The 18,504-nt window shown below is 50.1% G+C and overlaps 1 protein-coding gene and 1 long non-coding RNA gene across 8 annotated transcripts in view; both read right to left on the bottom strand.

Moving 5' to 3' along the window:
- LOC135234056 (cyclin-dependent kinase 17-like) overlaps window positions 1-18,504 on the bottom strand; it is a 49,015-nt gene that overhangs the window by 14,130 nt on the left and 16,381 nt on the right. For 6 of the 7 annotated variants that reach the window (XM_064298180.1, XM_064298182.1, XM_064298183.1 and 3 more), the window contains 2 exons: window positions 6,864-6,997; window positions 4,371-4,496 (listed from right to left, as the gene is read on the bottom strand). In XM_064298180.1, coding sequence (XP_064154250.1) covers window positions 4,371-4,496; window positions 6,864-6,997 — 260 coding nt within the window. Of the gene's footprint in view, window positions 1-4,370; window positions 4,497-6,863; window positions 6,998-11,686; window positions 12,542-18,504 lie in introns of those variants that run through there. The other variant, XM_064298185.1, reaches the window with a different exon arrangement.
- On the bottom strand, window positions 7,423-9,732 carry LOC135234060 (uncharacterized). The gene is made up of 2 exons (XR_010324015.1): window positions 8,656-9,732; window positions 7,423-8,618 (listed from the first exon to the last, which is right to left on the bottom strand). It is a non-coding gene; the product is annotated as an uncharacterized LOC135234060 (long non-coding RNA).

The following is an 18,504-nucleotide window of genomic DNA, read 5'->3' as shown; positions in this document are numbered from 1 at the left end:
CCTTCTATCTAACACCGCTTCCTCGAGCTTCTAGACAAACAATCAGCCGAGCATGCTGGGAGACGGGCTGATGTACACGGGAGTTTACTAATCTGCCGTTTACCGCGACTGTGACGCTCCGGCAGTCTGGCCCCTCGACGCGCTCCAGGATTCCCGCTAGCGGCGCGACCGAGCGCGCTCAGCGGCTGCGCAGGCTGACGCAGAGCTAACGCAGAGCTGACGCAGAGCGCGTCCCTTCCCTTCGCCCCTCCCCTCCCCTCCCCTCCCCTCGCCTGTCTGTATGATGAGCTCTGTCAGGATCGGGCGGGCATGTTCGGGGGGGGTGGGGGCATGGGGGAGGGGGGACTCCCGCTCATGCGGAACCAGTCGGGAGCAAACACGTCCGCCAGCGCGACTCCCTGCGGGCACCGCAAACACGAAAATAAATCTGCGCCCGCTCGCATCGCTTCACGCGCCCGCCGCCGCGGAGAAGGGCGCGGGACGCGCGGCGGCTTCCCCCTTCCTCTCTCACTCACACGGTATCGCTCCTCCAGGACGCCGTCGCCTGGCAACACGGACCGTACCCGAACCAGCAGGCCCCCACAGCCCCTGTCCCTTCAGTAAGAGGCCAGATGCCAAATTTAGTGAATATTAGTACATTTTCAGATCGTGCGTGCACAGACACATGCATCAGCACGCAAGACGCACGGGAGGCAATGTTAATAGGTTTATTCGATTTGAAACGCACCAATGGCCTGAAAAGCATAAGTAGGTCAAAATCCAGTTGGCGAGGGGGAGGAAAAAAAAAGAAAAGAATTTAGCTTTTTTTTTTTATTTGACAATGACACATGCCAGTGTGCGTGGGTGTACCTGCGTACGCGTAAGGATGTGGGTGCGTGTCACTGTGGGGAAACTTCATTCAACGAAAGAGCAGCGCGACTAACGGCCAATGACATGTTCTCCAGGGAGGAGGAAAGCGGCCCGAGGCGGGAGGGACACTGAGGCCATCGGGGCAGATGCAGCTTCAGGCCTCCACGCGCAGAGGAAGAACGCTACAATGGCGGGGTCACATATGCGCAGCCACGCTTGTACAGGGGCTACCCTCACAACTGACCCTGAATCAGCCGAATCTGATTTCTCTTTCATTTTGCGAGGGTGCATTAGGAGGAGTCAGCTGACCCTAGACCGGCTGTTTGTGATTGGTTCATGATTTCTACATGCTTCCACAGCAGTGTGGCCATTTTATAATAACAGGGGAGCTGCTCTCAAGTGCTACTTAACAGAAGCAAGCCAGAGTACTCTTGAATGTCGGCCGCTTGATGCTGGGAAATTGTTATTTTTAAAAACGATGGGTTTTAATGTGTGAAACAGCCCACAGTCTGCCACCAACTCCTAAAATACACTTCCACTGCAATATTTAAATAATAATAAACCTTAAGATATCATAAATAGAAAAAAAAAGATTAAAAAATGGCAACAAAAAGGGGCGTCTCTCCTCACGGGAGGCTCAAAGGTTTGACTTCAGTCAGGAAGTGGCAGCTGCTACGCACTGCGGTATGGCCTACTCATTCACTCTGTGGTAAACAACCCTTGTTGGCAGGCCAGGTGAATAATTGATAGCAATGCGCAGATACGAATCTGAGAGAAGGCTCCTCCATTCTCAGTCGCTCCTTCGTTAATTTGTTCTTAGAGGGTAACGTTTCAACGGCAACGCCTCCTTCGCAAGAGGTGGCGTAACTCGAGGGGCGTATCACCGTTACAAAATCATGCCCTGTCCGGGAGGAGTGCCCCGGAACAGGGCTGGCAGGGTCACCCTTCGGTCCCTTAAAAACATTATACGCATTCTAAGATGCGAGCGATGGGTGATGGGGATGTCTTGATGAACTTATACAGATCTACTGAAAAATATAAGTCCAAGCTCTCCTGGTGATCTTCAAGAGGTAGCAGAATGGGGGGGGGGGCTTCACCACACTCCTTTCCCCCATGAACCCGTCCCACTAATGCTGTTCCAAGTCTTCTATTCTCTCCCGAATCTCAGCTCCATCTCAGCCCAGTCACATGTTATACTCCTCAGAGCAATATGCTAATCATGCTATAGCTCCTCCCACAAGCCAAAACCCATTCTCTCTATCACACAGAACCATCTCTCTATCTCTGCTCACCTACATAATTCCTCAGATCCTCTCTCTCTCAGCACAAACCAAGACTACAGCAGTTAATCTTTGAATCTGAGTTGAGCACTGCAGGTTAAATAATTCTATAATAAAAAAACCTCTAAATGTTGCAAGGCGAAAGACTGCCTTCAGCCCCATCCAAACGGCAAACGCTCTTCATCTTCTGCCCACACCTCACTATGCTGTCAAATAAATATATACTGTAGGTCTGCCAACAGAATAGACAAAGACTGAGGGCTGTATCTGATTTCTGAAGACTCAAAGCCAACATCCCCTCTGCTCACCATCTCTGTTACCCTGACCCTCTGTCTGCCAAACTTTCTTCTTCTCTCTCTCTTGTCTCTCTCCATCCCATCACTTCATTGCTCTCCTTCTCCACTCATTACCTCACCAGCCTTCAATCTGTCCTGAGTGTCAGTCTGTAATTCCAACCGCGAGACGCTCACACTGCCAAATGACAGACTGAATTATAGATGCCACTTACATCACCACAATGCCTTCTTACCTGCTTATTGTGATAACCAGGTCTGCCCCAACCCACCTCACACAAACACACAGACAGCAGGACAGACAGACACACATACGCACATACACATGCACACACACACACAGGCAGGCAGGCAGGCACGCACATGCGAACACAATTCCTCCCCCTTTGCTAAAAATGTCACGTTTCCCTTCAAAGGCTGTTCCGTGCTCCCTCCTGACTCCTGCCAATGCAGAGAGCTGCCTGGTTACGCCACTTCAAACAAGAGCGGCCTCAGCTGGGTCCACCTCACAACCAACAGGAGATGGGAGAGAGAGTTCCTGTGTGTCGCTGTGATGTAGGGGGGGAGGCTACTGCATATTCATGAGCTAGCCCCTCCCCTGAGGCAATCCTAGACCCTCAGGGGCTCCACAAAAATCAGCAAACAAAACTGCATCTGACTGGAGAGCTGGAGGAGCAACAGTAGCAATGTGAAACCCCACGGCTCAGAACAAGGACAGCACAGTCTCTGTGCTACACCCAGCATCTGCCTGTATTCACGCTTTGGTTCCATTAGGATATTCCTTGTAATATCATGCAATAGCGCCTCCTCTGGTCTGTCAGGTAGCTGCAGTGTGCTTGCTCCAGCTGTGTAAGGTGGGCTGTCCAGTGTTACATCATCTGCGCAGCCCAGCAGGTGTGTTGCTGCATGTGCACAGAGATGCATATGGTAGTGCGTCTCCCCCCTGTGGAGGGACTGTACCATAATGATGGGATGGACCCACAGTCAGGACAGGGCATTCCAAATCGGGATAAAAATGAGTTTAAACATGTTGGAGGAAAAGGGCAAAACTATTTATGGAAGCAGAACAAATGGCCCTGCTCAGAGAATAGAAGTGCAAGTTCCCTGAGAGCAGGGGAGAGGACACTGAAGACATCATGACCCTGCGCTGTCATGGCAACCCGTACACTACTGCTGGACACCCTGCCTGCTGTCACTGAGAAGAGAACACTCCTTCAGCCATCGAGAGAGAGAGAGAGAGAGAGAGAGACAGAGAGACAGAGAGAGTGTGTGAGAGAGAGAGAGAGAGAGAGAGAGACATGGTGATTGGCCTTGCACCTAAGAGGATAAAGGACACTACAGTCTCTCTGTTCAGGCCCTGTACACAGTGTGAGCGGGTCTTTCTGTTCAGTGTGAGTAGGTCTCTCTCTGTTCAGTGTGAGCAGGTCTCTCTCTGTTCAGTGTGAGTAGGTCTCTCTCTGTTCAGTGTGAGCAGGTCTCTCTCTGTTCAGTGTGAGCAGGTCTCTCTCTGTTCAGTGTGAGCAGGTCTCTCTCTGTTCAGTGTGAGCCGGTCTCTCCCTGTTCCGTGTGAGCGGGTCTCTCTGCGAGTGGGTCTCTCTGTTCTGTGTGAGCTGGTGTTTCTGTTCAGTGTGAGCAGGTCTCTCTCTGTTCAGTGTGAGCGGGTCTCACTGTGAGCAGGTCTCTCTGTTCAGTGTGAGCGGGTCTCACTGTGAGCTGGTCTCTCTATTCAGTGTGAGCGGGTCTCACTGTGAGCTGTCTCTCTGTTCAGTGTGAGCGGGTCTCACTGTGAGCAGGTCTCTCTCTGTTCAGTATGAGCAGGTCTCACTGTGAGCTGGTCTCTCTGTTCAGTGTGAGCGGGTCTCACTGTGAGCAGATCTCTCTCTGTTCAGTGTGAGCGGCTCTCACTGTGAGCAGGTCTCTCTGTTCCGTACGAGCGGGTCTCACTCACCAGAGAAGCCCGGCGCAGCCTCCGGCTCATGGGCTTGTCGAAGGGAGGGCTGTTCATGGCGAACTTCTCCAGGTAGCCCTCTGGCAAGCGGATGTCAGCCGGCAGGGAGAGTCGCTTGTTGATGTCCTGAAACACAGTGTGAATTAGCCACCTGCCAAGACTTCAGGCACCCTTTCATTTCCAGCTAGTGCTTAGGGTCTGCAAATATCATTCTTTGCACTCTTTTAATAAACAGAATACAAGTGAATGGTACTATGGAGGCTATTCACACGTGATCACAAATATCATCACGTGAACTAATCAACAAATCAGTGAAACTGTCAATACTTGTAAACTGTAATTGACAGACAGGTACAGTTCCCTCCAAGTATTGGCACAAGAGGTTTAATTAGACATTTTTAACAGTATGCTCAAGAAATCTGAATGCCAGATCAAAAGTTGAATATGAGAGAAAGGCAAATTATCCATGGGTATTTTGAGCCAATCAATAAATCCACATTGAAGACCAGAAAAAATGTGTGATGGGAAAGGAGGCTACTATTTTGTTATGACTGCTGGTTAAGTACAAATTAGTATTGCTGTATTATAAAAACATTATTATTCTAAATCTAAGTGGCCTTATGCCACTGCATCATATTGTACTGCATCTCCCATCATGCACAATGATTCCTGTAGGTAGCCACTCCCACCACATTCTCACATGGACCCAGCCATAGGCAAGCTGCCAATTAAGCCCTGTATCCACGGGGGCACATCCTGGATAAGACCCAGGAACGCCCCAGGAATCATATTTCCCTGACTTCCTGCTGCTTAATATGTTTGTGTACGTCAAAGAGAGAAGAAGTGTACACATGAATGTGTGTTTATGAGGACAAGAATGTGTGGATGAATAACAAGTGTGTCTGTTATTGTGTCAGAGAGAGTTATTACTGTAAAAAAAATTAGAAATCCTACAATGTCAAGCGAATGGAAATTACAACAAAAACTCCCTCCCCGAATAACATACACTAACAGCAATGCATGCATGCATGTACACACACAGCATGGATGCAAACAAGCACAAAATGCATGTGGGCACACACACACACACATGTGCACACACATATATGCACACACACACACACACACAAACACACAAACACAAACAGACACACCAGGCAGCCCAGTTCTCCCTCAGCCTGCCCAGGCAGAGTGGACAGTACTCACAGTACGGGGAACCTCCAACAGCACCTTCATTATTCTCCTGTGCCATGCAACCCACAACAGCGAACAGCGTACTGAAGCACCCCGCTCTAATGTACCCCGCACAGGCAGCACAGAGCACCAGCACCCACACAGAGGCAGGGAGAGGAGCATCAGGCACGCTGAACACCACACACACGGAGGAGAGGAGAAAGAGGGAGGGGAAAGGGAAAGGAGGAGATGCAGATGGGGGGAGGGAAGCTGTCCACGCTTGCTGAGAGGAAATAGTATTTTCCTCCTCTCTCTCTCCCTCGCCCTCGCCCTCTCTCTCTCCGTCCCTCCCTCCCTCCCTCCCTGACAAGCAGCATTTAGATTAGAAGGCTAATCCGGTTTCAGCTTGAGTGGCTGTGGGTAAGAGATGGCTGCAGCCGGCTGTGTGTCCACAGGCTCTTCCTGCAGCACTGCTGCGTTCACATTTCAACTGCCACGCACACGCACACGCACACGCACAGACACACGCACACAGACACAGACACACGCACACTGACACACCGCACACGACACAACAGCACAGACACACGACACAGCACCACTGACACAACACGGACACACGACACACAGACACACGACCACACACACCACAACAGCACGACACACGACACAGACACACGCACACTGACACAGACACACGCACACAGACACATGCACAGACACACGCACACTGCCACACCCACAAAAACACACTCACGATTGAAAACGCACAAGCACACAAACACAGGCGCACGCACACTGATGCACGCACACTGACACACCCACGCAGACACACGCACACTCGCAAACGCACAAGCACAGACACAGGCACACAGATACACGTACGCATGCAAATGCACAGACACACGACACGCTCGCAAACACACACACACACATGAAAACAGAAACACACACATGCATGCGCTCTCATGCAAATGTACTTTTACACAGACAACCAATTTACATAAACACTTACACAAGCACGCAGATGCAATGCATGCACACACAAATAAATGGTGTCGCACAAAACTTCAAACCCTTTCACACCTTATTTCTTTTCCTGCCAACTGCGGGATTATTTTTCTCTCAAAATAATTTATGTAGGCAATCTGGAATCGTGTGAATTTTGTCTGGCTAATGTAGACATTCTGCGCAGTACGGTTAGTTCTGTGTAGAGAAGTTAATGTAAAAATTCAGTGCAGTGCAGGTAATGTAAAAATGCAGTGCAGTGTGGATAACGTAGGCGTTCAGTGCAGTGTGGGTAATGTAGGCATTCAGTACCTCATTGGATATGCGCCGGTGGTTGTTGTTCCTCATGCGGACGCGGACGGGGCTCTGGACCTCATCGGAGGACGTGCCGGATGCCTGGTCACTCTCACCGTCTGAGCCCATCTTCACATTCTCATGGACAACACCTACACCACACACACACACACACACACACACACGGTTTCAGAAGCGCAGAGGCAGAATTATGTGCATACAGTATATGGGAAAGCTTTGTGGAGGCAAGGACTGAGAAGGACTCAGACAAGCCAGTGCCTTTGGTGAAAAGTGTTTAATTTATGTCTTAATACCATTAGCTAATGACATCCATAAGAGATCTGCAAAATGAGAGAGGCATTAACCTTCAAACCACCCTCTCAGGCCAATTTTCATAAGAGATGAAGAGTTAGAATAGGGACATGGAACACAGCTGAAATGTACGCTTCCTGCATTAAAAAGACATTCTTTCACAAAGCTGGAATAACAAAGCCTTGTCAAATCCCTGTACTGCTAGAAAAACCGACAAAATCACAGAGTCAAACGATGAAAAACTGAGATTCAATTTCTGATCGCTCCTACATCAAAAGCAGTTTGAAAGAGCACACAGCAGTGTGCCTCCACTGTAATTAGAAACATGCTAAGTGTGGTAAGGACATTATATACTGTAAACAGATCCTCCCGACGTCAATGCCTTTTGGCAGGAGATGAACAGCACACAGCAGTCACCTGCTGTAACAACCACCATGCTCTCCAAGTGACCTTGTCTGAAGACATCAAAGACTAAAATAATGACAGCTCTGTTTGGAGGGGGGAAGGCGGTTTCCAAATGAAATGCATTTGTTTTTCCACATTTTGTAAGGGATTTGTTCGCTGGATATAAGAAGGTGCATGTAATGACCACACAAGAACACAGCAATGGAATTAGCAAAAAGAAAAAAGAAAAAAGAAAAAAAAAACATGAAAAATTGAACTCTGAGACTGCCTGAAATTACAAGATGACAGATAGGCAGACTAACTGTATTTGTCCGCTGAATGCAGAGCCACATTTAAAATGAGTGAATTTCAGCTTTGGAGCACAGGGCACTCTCCCACTCCACAGCACGCGCGGCGGACTGTACCACAGGCCCGGCAGGGGGGGTCACAGCCAGGCCGTAAAGCTCCCCGACACCGCCGGGCGAGATGATGAGGTCAACGGATCTATACTACCCAGCATGCCGAGTGGGTCTCCCCCTCGTAAAGTGTCCAGGATTGATGTAACGGACTGGGGAGTGGGGGGTCGCTCTACCCGCAGCCTGTCTCAGGTGTTCTCCTGAGGTTCGGCTGCTCGTTCGCATGTCAGTAATAGTACTCCAGGACCAGGACTCCTTTTACAGCAGCACGTCACAGCAGCTGTGATTGGGCCTAAGTCACTGAATTATTTAAGCATCCCTTAGACGGCCCAGTCGTTATGTTTTTAATCAAGCCTGCATTTAATTGAGCGCTGCTACAGGGTTCAATGAAGAAACTGTTACGTAAAAAGGCTAGATGAAGCCCAGGCTATATGAGATATGGGGGAGCACAGGATAATTGAGACGGCTGTGAAAAAAAAGAGAAGGAATCAATAAGCATCCAGAGCAGTGGTGACAGAGGAATTAAGCCAGGCTGTTGGTAAAGATGGACAACACATCCAAGCCATCCATCAGGTCTGATCTGATTACTACAAGGTCCTTTCCAGTGTGCACATCCCTAAGACCACTGAACAGCCCTGTTAGCGTTAAACAGGCCTGTTACCTTTAACAGTCCAGTTACCATTAAACAGCCCTGTTACAGTCAGACAGCCCTGTTACAGTTAGACAGCCCTGTTACAGTCTAACAGCCCTGTTACAGTCAGACAGCCCTGTTACCATTACACAGCCCTGTTACAGTCAGACAGCCCTGTTACAGTCTAACAGCCCTGTTACAGTCAGACAGCCCTGTTACCATTACACAGCCCTGTTACAGTTAGACAGCCCTGTTACAGTCAGACAGCCCTGTTACAGTCAGACAGCCCTGTTACAGTTAAACAGCCCTGTTACAGTTAGACAGCCCTGTTACAGTCAAACAGCCCTGTTACAGTCAGACAGCCCTGTTACAGTCAGACAGCCCTGTTACAGTTAAACAGCCCTGTTACAGTCAGACAGCCCTGTTACAGTCAGACAGCCCTGTTACAGTCAGACAGCCCTGTTACAGTCAGACAGCCCTGTTACAGTCAGACAGCCCTGTTACAGTTAAACAGCCCTGTTACCATTACACAGCCCTGTTACAGTCAGACAGCCCTGTTAGAGTCAGACAGCCCTGTTAGAGTCAGTACTCCTAAACGCTCATAAGTGTGAACCCGGCAGTGTGCTCGTTTACCCTCACCCCTCCCAGCCTGCCTTCCTCCTCACCGTTCTCAAGGGCAAAGGCAGCAGGAAGTGAGCCGCGCTGATGACACGCTCGCGTGCGAGAGAGAGAGAGCCACGCGGTCGTCCACAGGCCCGCCGCGCCGCACGTGTCAGAGACGGCCGCCGCATTCTCACACACCCGCGGGTCCCGTCTCCCGGGAACAAGCCGGCTCCACCCGGGGAGGGAATAAGACTCCGGGCTCCGGGAGGAGAAGGCACCCAGGCCCCCACCGGCCACAGGCCTGTTTACTCAGTCAACAGAGGAGTTCCGCAACACGCAGCCCTGCCAGCGCAGTCACCGGTAATGTTTAATAAACACACCTGAGCACGCACACACGAGCGCCTGAGCACGCACACACAAACACCTGAGCACGCACACAAACGCCTGAGCACGCACACACGAACACCTGAGCACACACACACAAATACCTGAGCACGCACACACGAGCGCCTGAGCACACACACACAAACACCTGAGCACGCACACAAACGCCTGAGCACGCACACACAGCGCCTGAGCACCACACACAAACACCTGAGCACGCACACAAACCCTGAGCACGCACACCACACGCCTGAGCACGCACACACGACGCCTGAGCACACACACACGAGCGCCTGAGCACACACAGCTGAGCACACACCGAGCCCTGACACACACGAGCGCCTGAGCACCACACACAAACACCTGAGCACGCACACAACACCTGAGCACGCAACGAGCGCCGAGCACGCCACACAGCGCCTGAGCACACACACATACACAGCCTGAGCAGCACACACACGCCTGAGCACACAACGAGCGCCTGAGCACACACACACGAAGCACCTGAGCACACACACGCGCCTGAGCACACACACACGAGCGACTGAGCAGGACACACAAACACCTGAGCAACGCAACACGAGCGCTCTGAGCACACAACACAAACACCTGAGAACACACACGAGCGCCGAGCACGCACACACAAACACCTGAGCACGCACACACGAGCGCCTGAGCACGCACACACGAGGGCCTGAGCACACACACACGAGCACCTGAGCACACACACGAGCGCCTGAGCACGCACACACAAACACCTGAGCACGCACACACACACCTGAGCACACACACACGAGCGCCTGAGCACACACACACAAACACCTGAGCACGCACACACGAGCGCCTGAGCACGCACACACGAGCGCCTGAGCACACACACACGAGCGCCTGAGCACGCACACACGAGCACCTGAGCACGCACACACAAACACCTGAGCACACACACACGAGTGCCTGAGCACGCACACACAAACACCTGAGCACGCACACACGAGCGCCTGAGCACGCACACACAAACACCTGAGCACACACACACAAACACCTGAGCACGCACACACGAGCGCCTGAGCACGCACAAACCTGGATATTGTTACTTGGCTCAATGTCCCCAGTCAGCATTGCTTTTTAAGCAAGTAGCACTTCTATATGTAAGCCAACTGATGTTGGAACTCGGATTACCATCTCCCATTTTGTCAACAATGGGGCAGAAAACATCCGAGTTCACCAGTACATGGCTTTATACCAAATAAATAAATGAATGAATGAAATAAAATATAAAAATCACAATCATTTCTTCCAGAAAATCAGAATTCCTTTTGTTAAACTAATCCACACTAGCCATACCTACACCTAGAGTGACACAGCAGCAATATCTCACACCTAAAAAGAGCCACAACAAGAAAAATCACAACAGGCTCCAGACCCAGGGGGTGGATATTATGTATGATATATTGCACTTGTACTGTGTACCACAAAGTGAAATGAACCCAAAAATTGAATCCAGGAGAGCCACAAACTGGTCTGCACTCTCTCTTACATTCTCACAGGATACATTCCATAAGCAAGAGAGGTTCTCAACAACTGCATCAGTTGATGTCCTGTGTTCCCAGTCACAAAATAAAGTGGAAGCATAGTTACTGATTTTTCCCCATGCTGAATTATTGAAAGCTGAATAACATGAACTAGGCCATTTTTCATTTAATCATAATCCCCAATCCAATTTCAGTGGCCAACATTATCCTGAAACTGCACTGTAACCATAGCAACCACTGTTTGCCCATGTAATCATGTAATGTGACCCGTAGTAGTAGTGTTTCCACTTACAAATCATTGCATAACCATATTTACCTTTCCTTATCTTTTGTCTCCCTTTTAAGTTTTTCCACTACCCAAGGGCAGCGTAACCATAGCAACCATCTTTTTCCCCCGATCAGAACTACAGTCGCAGCTGAAATCACTGGAAACTGAACTCAAAATCCTTTTGATTCCATAAATATCAGAAGTGCGCATTTGGTCCGCGAGACTTTCAGGCTCCGCCCCCGACGCGGCCAGCTCCCGCTGGGGGGGGGGGGGGGGGGTGGGGGGGCGCGGGGCCAGGGACCCGGACTCACCGATGCGATTGCCCGGGGGCCGGCACGTTTCCAGAATCTTCAGCATGCGGAAGGGCGAGAGCCGCTGGGGCTCCCGGGCGCCGTCCCCCATCCTGGCCGCGCGGGGGGACCCGGCGGACGGCGCGCCGCGGGGAGGCGAGACGGCCACCGTCGCCGCCGAAGGGCTCGAGTCAGAAAGAGAACCGGCAGCAGACAGCCGCCAAAAACGCGAGCGGCCCGAGGGGCTCCTTGGATCGAACAAAAGAAAACACTTGAGAACGGCCGCACCACTTTACCTCACGCACTTACCACCCCGGCCCCGAGTCCTGCTGCCACTTCAGCCTGCTCTAGCACAGCCTCCCCCCTTTCTGTGGGCTTCTGTCAGAAACACACTCTCCCTCTCCCTGCCCCCAGGTCACACAAACCAGGCCCGCGTCCTGAGCCTGAAAACTACAGACTAACAACTCCTCAGAACAGGTAACGTCCCAGGGGGAAATCTGACACACACTAATTACAGTGAGCGTGCCCCTTGCTTTCCCTCTCTCTCTCTCTCGCTCTCTCGCTCTGTCCCTCTCTCTTGTTCTTCCTCTTTGTGTTGGCTGTGCAGCTGCAGTCAGAAACAGTGTGCTGACTCAGGAAGGCCAGCACAGTGGAGGTACACAGGTGCTGACAGCACTGTACACACACAGCCTGTAACACACAGCCTGAAAGACAGCCTGTAACACACAGTGTGTAACACAGCCTGAAAGACAGCCTGTAACACACAGACAGACACACAGCACTGCCCGGGCGCTCTCTCCCAGCAGTTACACACGGGCCGCACCGCAAAGTCTGCGTTAAGATCAGCGGTCCTCCCACAGAAGATCTCAGATCTGCCAGAGCCCCCCTCTCCCCCCTCTCTCTTCTCCCTCTCCCCCCTCACACCACCCCAACAGTGAGCATGCTGATACGATCTACAGCCCTCTCATCCTCCTGCTCTCTCTCTCTCCAGCAGGCTCTGCTTTCTGTTCGCCCTCCTTGTTTCTTTCCTGCCCAGCCTCTAAGTTCCTGTCCTGTCACTGTGAGCCCCCTCCCTCTGATCTCTCGCTCTTTTGTGTCCTCTTCTCTCCTGATATTATTCAGCAGGCGAGCGTCTCGTCCGATCCCAGCGCCCTCTCCTCTCTCTCTCTCCCTCGGTCAGCCACTCCCTCCCGCAGCTCTGTTTGTTGCTCCGCACACGCTCTCTCTCCCTCTGTCTCTATTGTCTGGGCTGCCTGTTCCCAGACATGAAACGCTGAGATTAATCTCTCTCTCTCTCTCTCTCTCTCTCTCTCCCCCTCTCCGTCTTTCCGTCTCGCACCGCGCCAGATCACGCCTTCTCACTCCCCTTTTCTCCAAAGAGATTCCCCCTCTCTCCCATCCCTCTCTCCTCTCCTCTTCTGCGCAGAGGACAAACCTTCCCTGCAGTCCTTCCCCGGCGTCTCTCCCTACCTCCACTTAAGCAGGACGGAGAGGTGCAGCCAGCCCTGGCAGAAACCGGCAGTGCAGCTCTACAGGAGCACCTGCTGTCCCCAACCCTCCCTCTGCCTCCCTCCCTCCCTCCCTCCCTCCCTCTCTCCCTCCATCCCGCCTCTCTATGCAAATCTCAGAGTACCTCCCCTCTCTTTTCCCCTCTCTCTCCTCCCCCAGGGGCAGGGAACACAGGCCATTATTTATCCCAGGCATGAGACCGGCAGAGGAGACCACAGAGCGACGGAGGTGTAATTAACCCTTCAGTGCCCAGATCCCCCTCCCCAATAATGCGGGAGCGGGACGCTGTCCCCGCGGGAGTGCAGGGGACCCACGGAGACCCTTCCTCACGCGTGAACGATCACACGGCCCCATCGGCATGCAGCACACGTACGCACAGGCATGCGAGGGGGGGGGGGGTGCACACGCTTTCTCTCAGTCAGCGCAAACGGCAGGGCGCACGCGAGGCCAAAACACCGCCGCAACTCCCGCTGTCCATTTTAATACCGACACCACAGACGCATTAGCCAATCCTGCAGGGGTATTTCCATCGGGTTTCAATACCCAAAACAATACTGAGGAGAAATAGCCTTCCAAACACATCACACACAGGCCTGGGGAAAGCCTGCAAGCCAAAGACCCCTGACCTCCAGGCTGCTGGTACCCTATCGGCCTGTGGAACAGAGAAGACAGAAATGAGCTGGAAGCCAGGGTGAATGCCAAAGCCCACCGCTTGAGTCAAGAAAACACGGGGTCATCTGGTCTGTGTGAAAGGATAACCTTGAATTCATTAAACAAATAAACAAACTAATCAATAAATAAATACATAAATAAATAAATAATTAGTCCCTCTGTTCTGGAATGTTCGTGTTAATGAGTTGAATTCCTCTGTTGTCTAGGCTCGATATCTACTGGAGACCGATGCCCAAGGGTCTACTGGTGCCCTATGTAACACACTGATCAAAGGGTCTACTGGTGCCCTATGTAACACACTGATCACAAGGGTCTACTGGTGCCCTATGTAACACACTGATCAAAGGGTCTACTGGTGCCCTATGTAACACACTGATCACAAGGGTCTACTGGTGCCCTATGTAGCACACTGATCACAGGGTCTACTGGTGCCCTATGTAACACACTGATCACAAGAGTCTACTGGTGCCCTATGTAGCACACTGATCAAAGGGTCTACTGGTGCCCTATGTAACACACTGATCACAGGGTCTACTGGTGCCCTATGTAACACACTGATCACAAGAGTATACTGGTGCCCTATGTAACACACTGATCACAAGAGTCTACTGGTGCCCTATGTAGCACACTGATCAAAGGGTCTACTGGTGCCCTATGTAACACACTGATCACAGGGTCTACTGGTGCCCTATGTAACACACTGATCAAAGGGTCTACTGGTGCCCTATGTAACACACTGATCACAGGGTCTACTGGTGCCCTATGTAACACACTGATCAAAGGGTCTACTGGTGCCCTATGTAACACACTGATCACAGGGTCTACTGGTGCCCTATGTAACACACTGATCACAAGAGTCTACTGATAGCACCATAATGGAATGGCTAAGTAACACACAAGGGAGCCCAGGGAACTGATGGCTGCTCCTCACCTGCGTCTGCACGCTTGAGTGTGCACACGTATGAGAATGTACACATGTACATGCGAGTATGACAACGCACGTCTCTGTGTTTGAGTACTCCAGCAATCCCAGAGTGCCGCTTGGCAAACATACAAGCCCTATCAGCAGAGCTGAGCCCCACCATGAGTGAAAAAGCCGAGGATGGAGCAGAGTGTGCTCGTGTCCGTGTCCGCGCCTGGGCGCACGCTCGCCCTGCCTGACACACACAGGCTCACCGTGCGATCGATCGCACTACCCCATCCCCGACCGCGAACGGAGGGAAATCCGCCGTGGAAATAAACTGAGCCGGGCAGAGAGAGGTCGTTACGAAGCAAGCAGATCCCATGATGGCTGTTATGAAGCAATCAGTCACTTACCCACCCGACCAATCAGCAATGCCACAATGTGCAGACCACCTTAAGCATGTGGATGTATACAGTCGGAATTAAAGCACGCAGCTGGAACGCATGCACACACGCAACTGGAATGCATGCAGCTGAAAAGCACGCACGCATATGTGCACAAATGCACCCAGAGCGCACGCACACATGCAGCTCCAGATTTAATTAAGCCATGGACAACTGCAATGCATGTCATCTGACAAAACCAGCCACAGTGCTTTGCTGGATGCACCAATGATTTATCAATAAGCTTCAAAGGACAGCTTCAAAGAAACAGAAAAACAAGACTCTGTGCTACCTTCCTGTCCCATGAACATCACACACACAAGCACAGGCACGCACACGCACACACACACCTTCTGCCTTAATCATGAGGACAGAGTAACTGCTTGCCCAGAAAGAAAGAAGCCTTTTAATGCAGCTTCCTGCTACATTCTTCTGGCTATTATTTATCTGATGAGCTGAATGAAAAGGTCACTAGTGTTCAAAACACAGAAACAAGTAATTTCAACATGCCATTCAATATCCTGCGAACGTTGAGTGACTGCTTTTAGACAAAACAGCAATTACATGCTAGACTAGTGAATCCAATATGAATACCCATATTCAGTTCGATCTTCATGTTATTTTGTGAGAGAAAGATAAAAATGGATATGGACTAAGCCAGAAAGCCCTAGAGAGGGTCACTCAGGGTCAGGTTTAATGAAGTCTTCAGCCCCCCTGGGACAGCAGTGGGGGACGGGAGGACAGGGGAGTGCACTAGATCATGCCAGAAAGGATCAACTCAAACATGCTTACTAAACATGCTGACAGATAACCAATCATTTATTATTACACCTGCATTACCTGCACAACCTTCACATTTGTAGAAATCCATCAGGCTTAAAAATAGATGTATATGAAATGTAATCTGACAGGTACAGGCTATACGTATGTGTGTGCATGCATAAGCATAGGAGCAATGGCTATCATGCTATAGCACACTATAAGCCTAATGTCCAGTTCATTAACCTCATGAAGATAGTAAGGATATCCTCTAATGACTGAGGGAAGTAGCCACTGGGAGGGACTCCTAAACGGGCCTCTGGGTCTGGGCAGTGTGAGCTTTTAGCTTGTGAGTCGGGACTGTTCTGAGCTCACAAATGCACTCACACACGTGCACGTGCACACACACACCTCCCCACAGCCAGTAAAAGGTTTTGATTCAATTTACAGCCTCAAGCTCAGGGAGTTATTTACAGCAATTCATCAAAAAAACCTGCCAGCCTAGCACGGACGGACACACACACACACACACACACACACACCATTTCTCATCTGTCACTTCAATTTCTGTGTGTGTGTGTGTGTGTGCATGTTTGCATGTGTGGTGGACAAGGACAAAAACAACCCACACCTTCAAGTGCAACCTTCCCTCCGCCGGTCTCCATCTTTTCTTTTATTACATTTCATTCTGTGCTTTCTCTCAACCCCTCCTCCCTCCCTCCCTCCCTCTTTCCCCTCCCCCTGCTTCACACCATCACAATGGCTGCACGCTCACGGGGCTAACATGGACTGCCCGTGTCAGAAACAAGCCCGTCTGTACCCAGCGCATCGGGGCGGCCCGTAGCTAACGCAGGCCTGAGCGGGAGCGATTAGCCCGGCTGAAGGCAGAAATCCCCGTAACAGCGGAGAGGAGAGCGTCACGGCCGCACTAATTACCTCTAAACCCTTTATCTGCGTCTGAGGATGAGGCCTCAATCTCATTATTCAATTACAGAGGCAGCAGAGGGGGGAGAATCCCACAGCAACAGCAGCCTCAGTCTCAAATGCGCTGGCAAACACATGACCGTGACAGTTATACATTCAGACACACACACACACACGCACACATACACACACACACATATACACACACACACACACACACACACACACACACACACACACACGCACACATACACACACACACCACACACAGATATGTCCAGATATACACGTGCATACACACACACACAGTCAGCCAGACACATCTCTTGCTCTCCCCCCGCCTCTCACCCTCTCTCCCTCTTTCTTTCTCGCTCTCTCCCTCTCGCTCTCTCGTTCTCCCTAGCAGGTTCCTGCCATCACCTCTACAGATACACAGAATAGCCATTTGGACCCGGCACAAAGATGCCGAGCTGGCCTTCCACTCACCAAAAAAGAGCATGATTATCATTAAAAATTTAAACCAGTAACAAGTTCACGCTGAAGGAAATAGAAGCAGCATGCTATCCTAGATCGATATCGTACTACAGAATGGGATCTCACAGGCACACACACTGCAGTGCAGGCAAGCGTCTCTTCCTGTGTCTGCTACAGGGAAGATGGGCGGGGCTTAGAGAGGCTGGGATTTAAATAGCACAGCCTTCGGATTGGCATCAGCACTTTCCACACAGCACTCTCTCCCCAATATACCCCAAAAAATTCAAAACATAATTCTAGTAAAAATATGGTTAATATCTCATTTTGTAAATGTATTCTGTTTAACTTTTGATTATTATTATTTACTGGAATAAGGTTATTACAACTGCTGACAACAAATGATGTTTATAATTAAATAAATAAAATGAGGTAGGACAACATTCTGTCCAACCTATTTCAAAGCAGCTATATAAAAATAAGGTACTGGAGTCAATCAAGCTGAAACACCTAATTACCCAAAAATATACTTAATAGTCTTCCTACCACTGTGTCCATCATGTTTGCAGAAGCATTTAATATTGAATTAGATCCAATACAGCTTGTAATATGTGCTTTTGATTTGCATACACATGAATATAGCTGATTAGCTCAGAAGGTATCAGAATAAATCTTATCAGAAAGATGTGTTAAATAATTTACCCATCCGCAGTATTTTTATCCGAAACATTTCTGAACCGTTTTTATAGAGTTCCTGCTTTATTGTTACTGCTGCCTTTGAGTGAAGTTGTTTGCCAAGGGATAGGGATTACTTGACTTCACAAGTGAGGTAGCTTAACTAAAACTTCAACTGCCTGTCAACTGTGCAGTAGATATCACACTGTCATGTCTTTATGATTGTCAATGATTGTCTGCTAGTTCTGCTACTTCTTTTGGCAAAAATCTGCCAAAAATATATTAATTCTAATACCATGCTGGATTTACATTCAAAAATTGGAGAAATGAATCTAATTGCACATCTCCACGTACTTGTGCTTTGCAAAAATATGAATTCCTTACCAACCGACAAATTTATACACATTAAAAAAATATGCAGACTTCTAAAATGTACAACAAAATAAACCTATCCTACCTATTCCTGAATCAAATTCAAACAC

Source organism: Anguilla rostrata, chromosome 11, assembly GCF_018555375.3.
Source record: "Anguilla rostrata isolate EN2019 chromosome 11, ASM1855537v3, whole genome shotgun sequence".
Lineage (NCBI taxonomy): Eukaryota > Metazoa > Chordata > Actinopteri > Anguilliformes > Anguillidae > Anguilla > Anguilla rostrata.
Note: the sequence above shows the minus strand (reverse complement) of the source record. Positions and strands in the feature narration are given on the sequence as shown.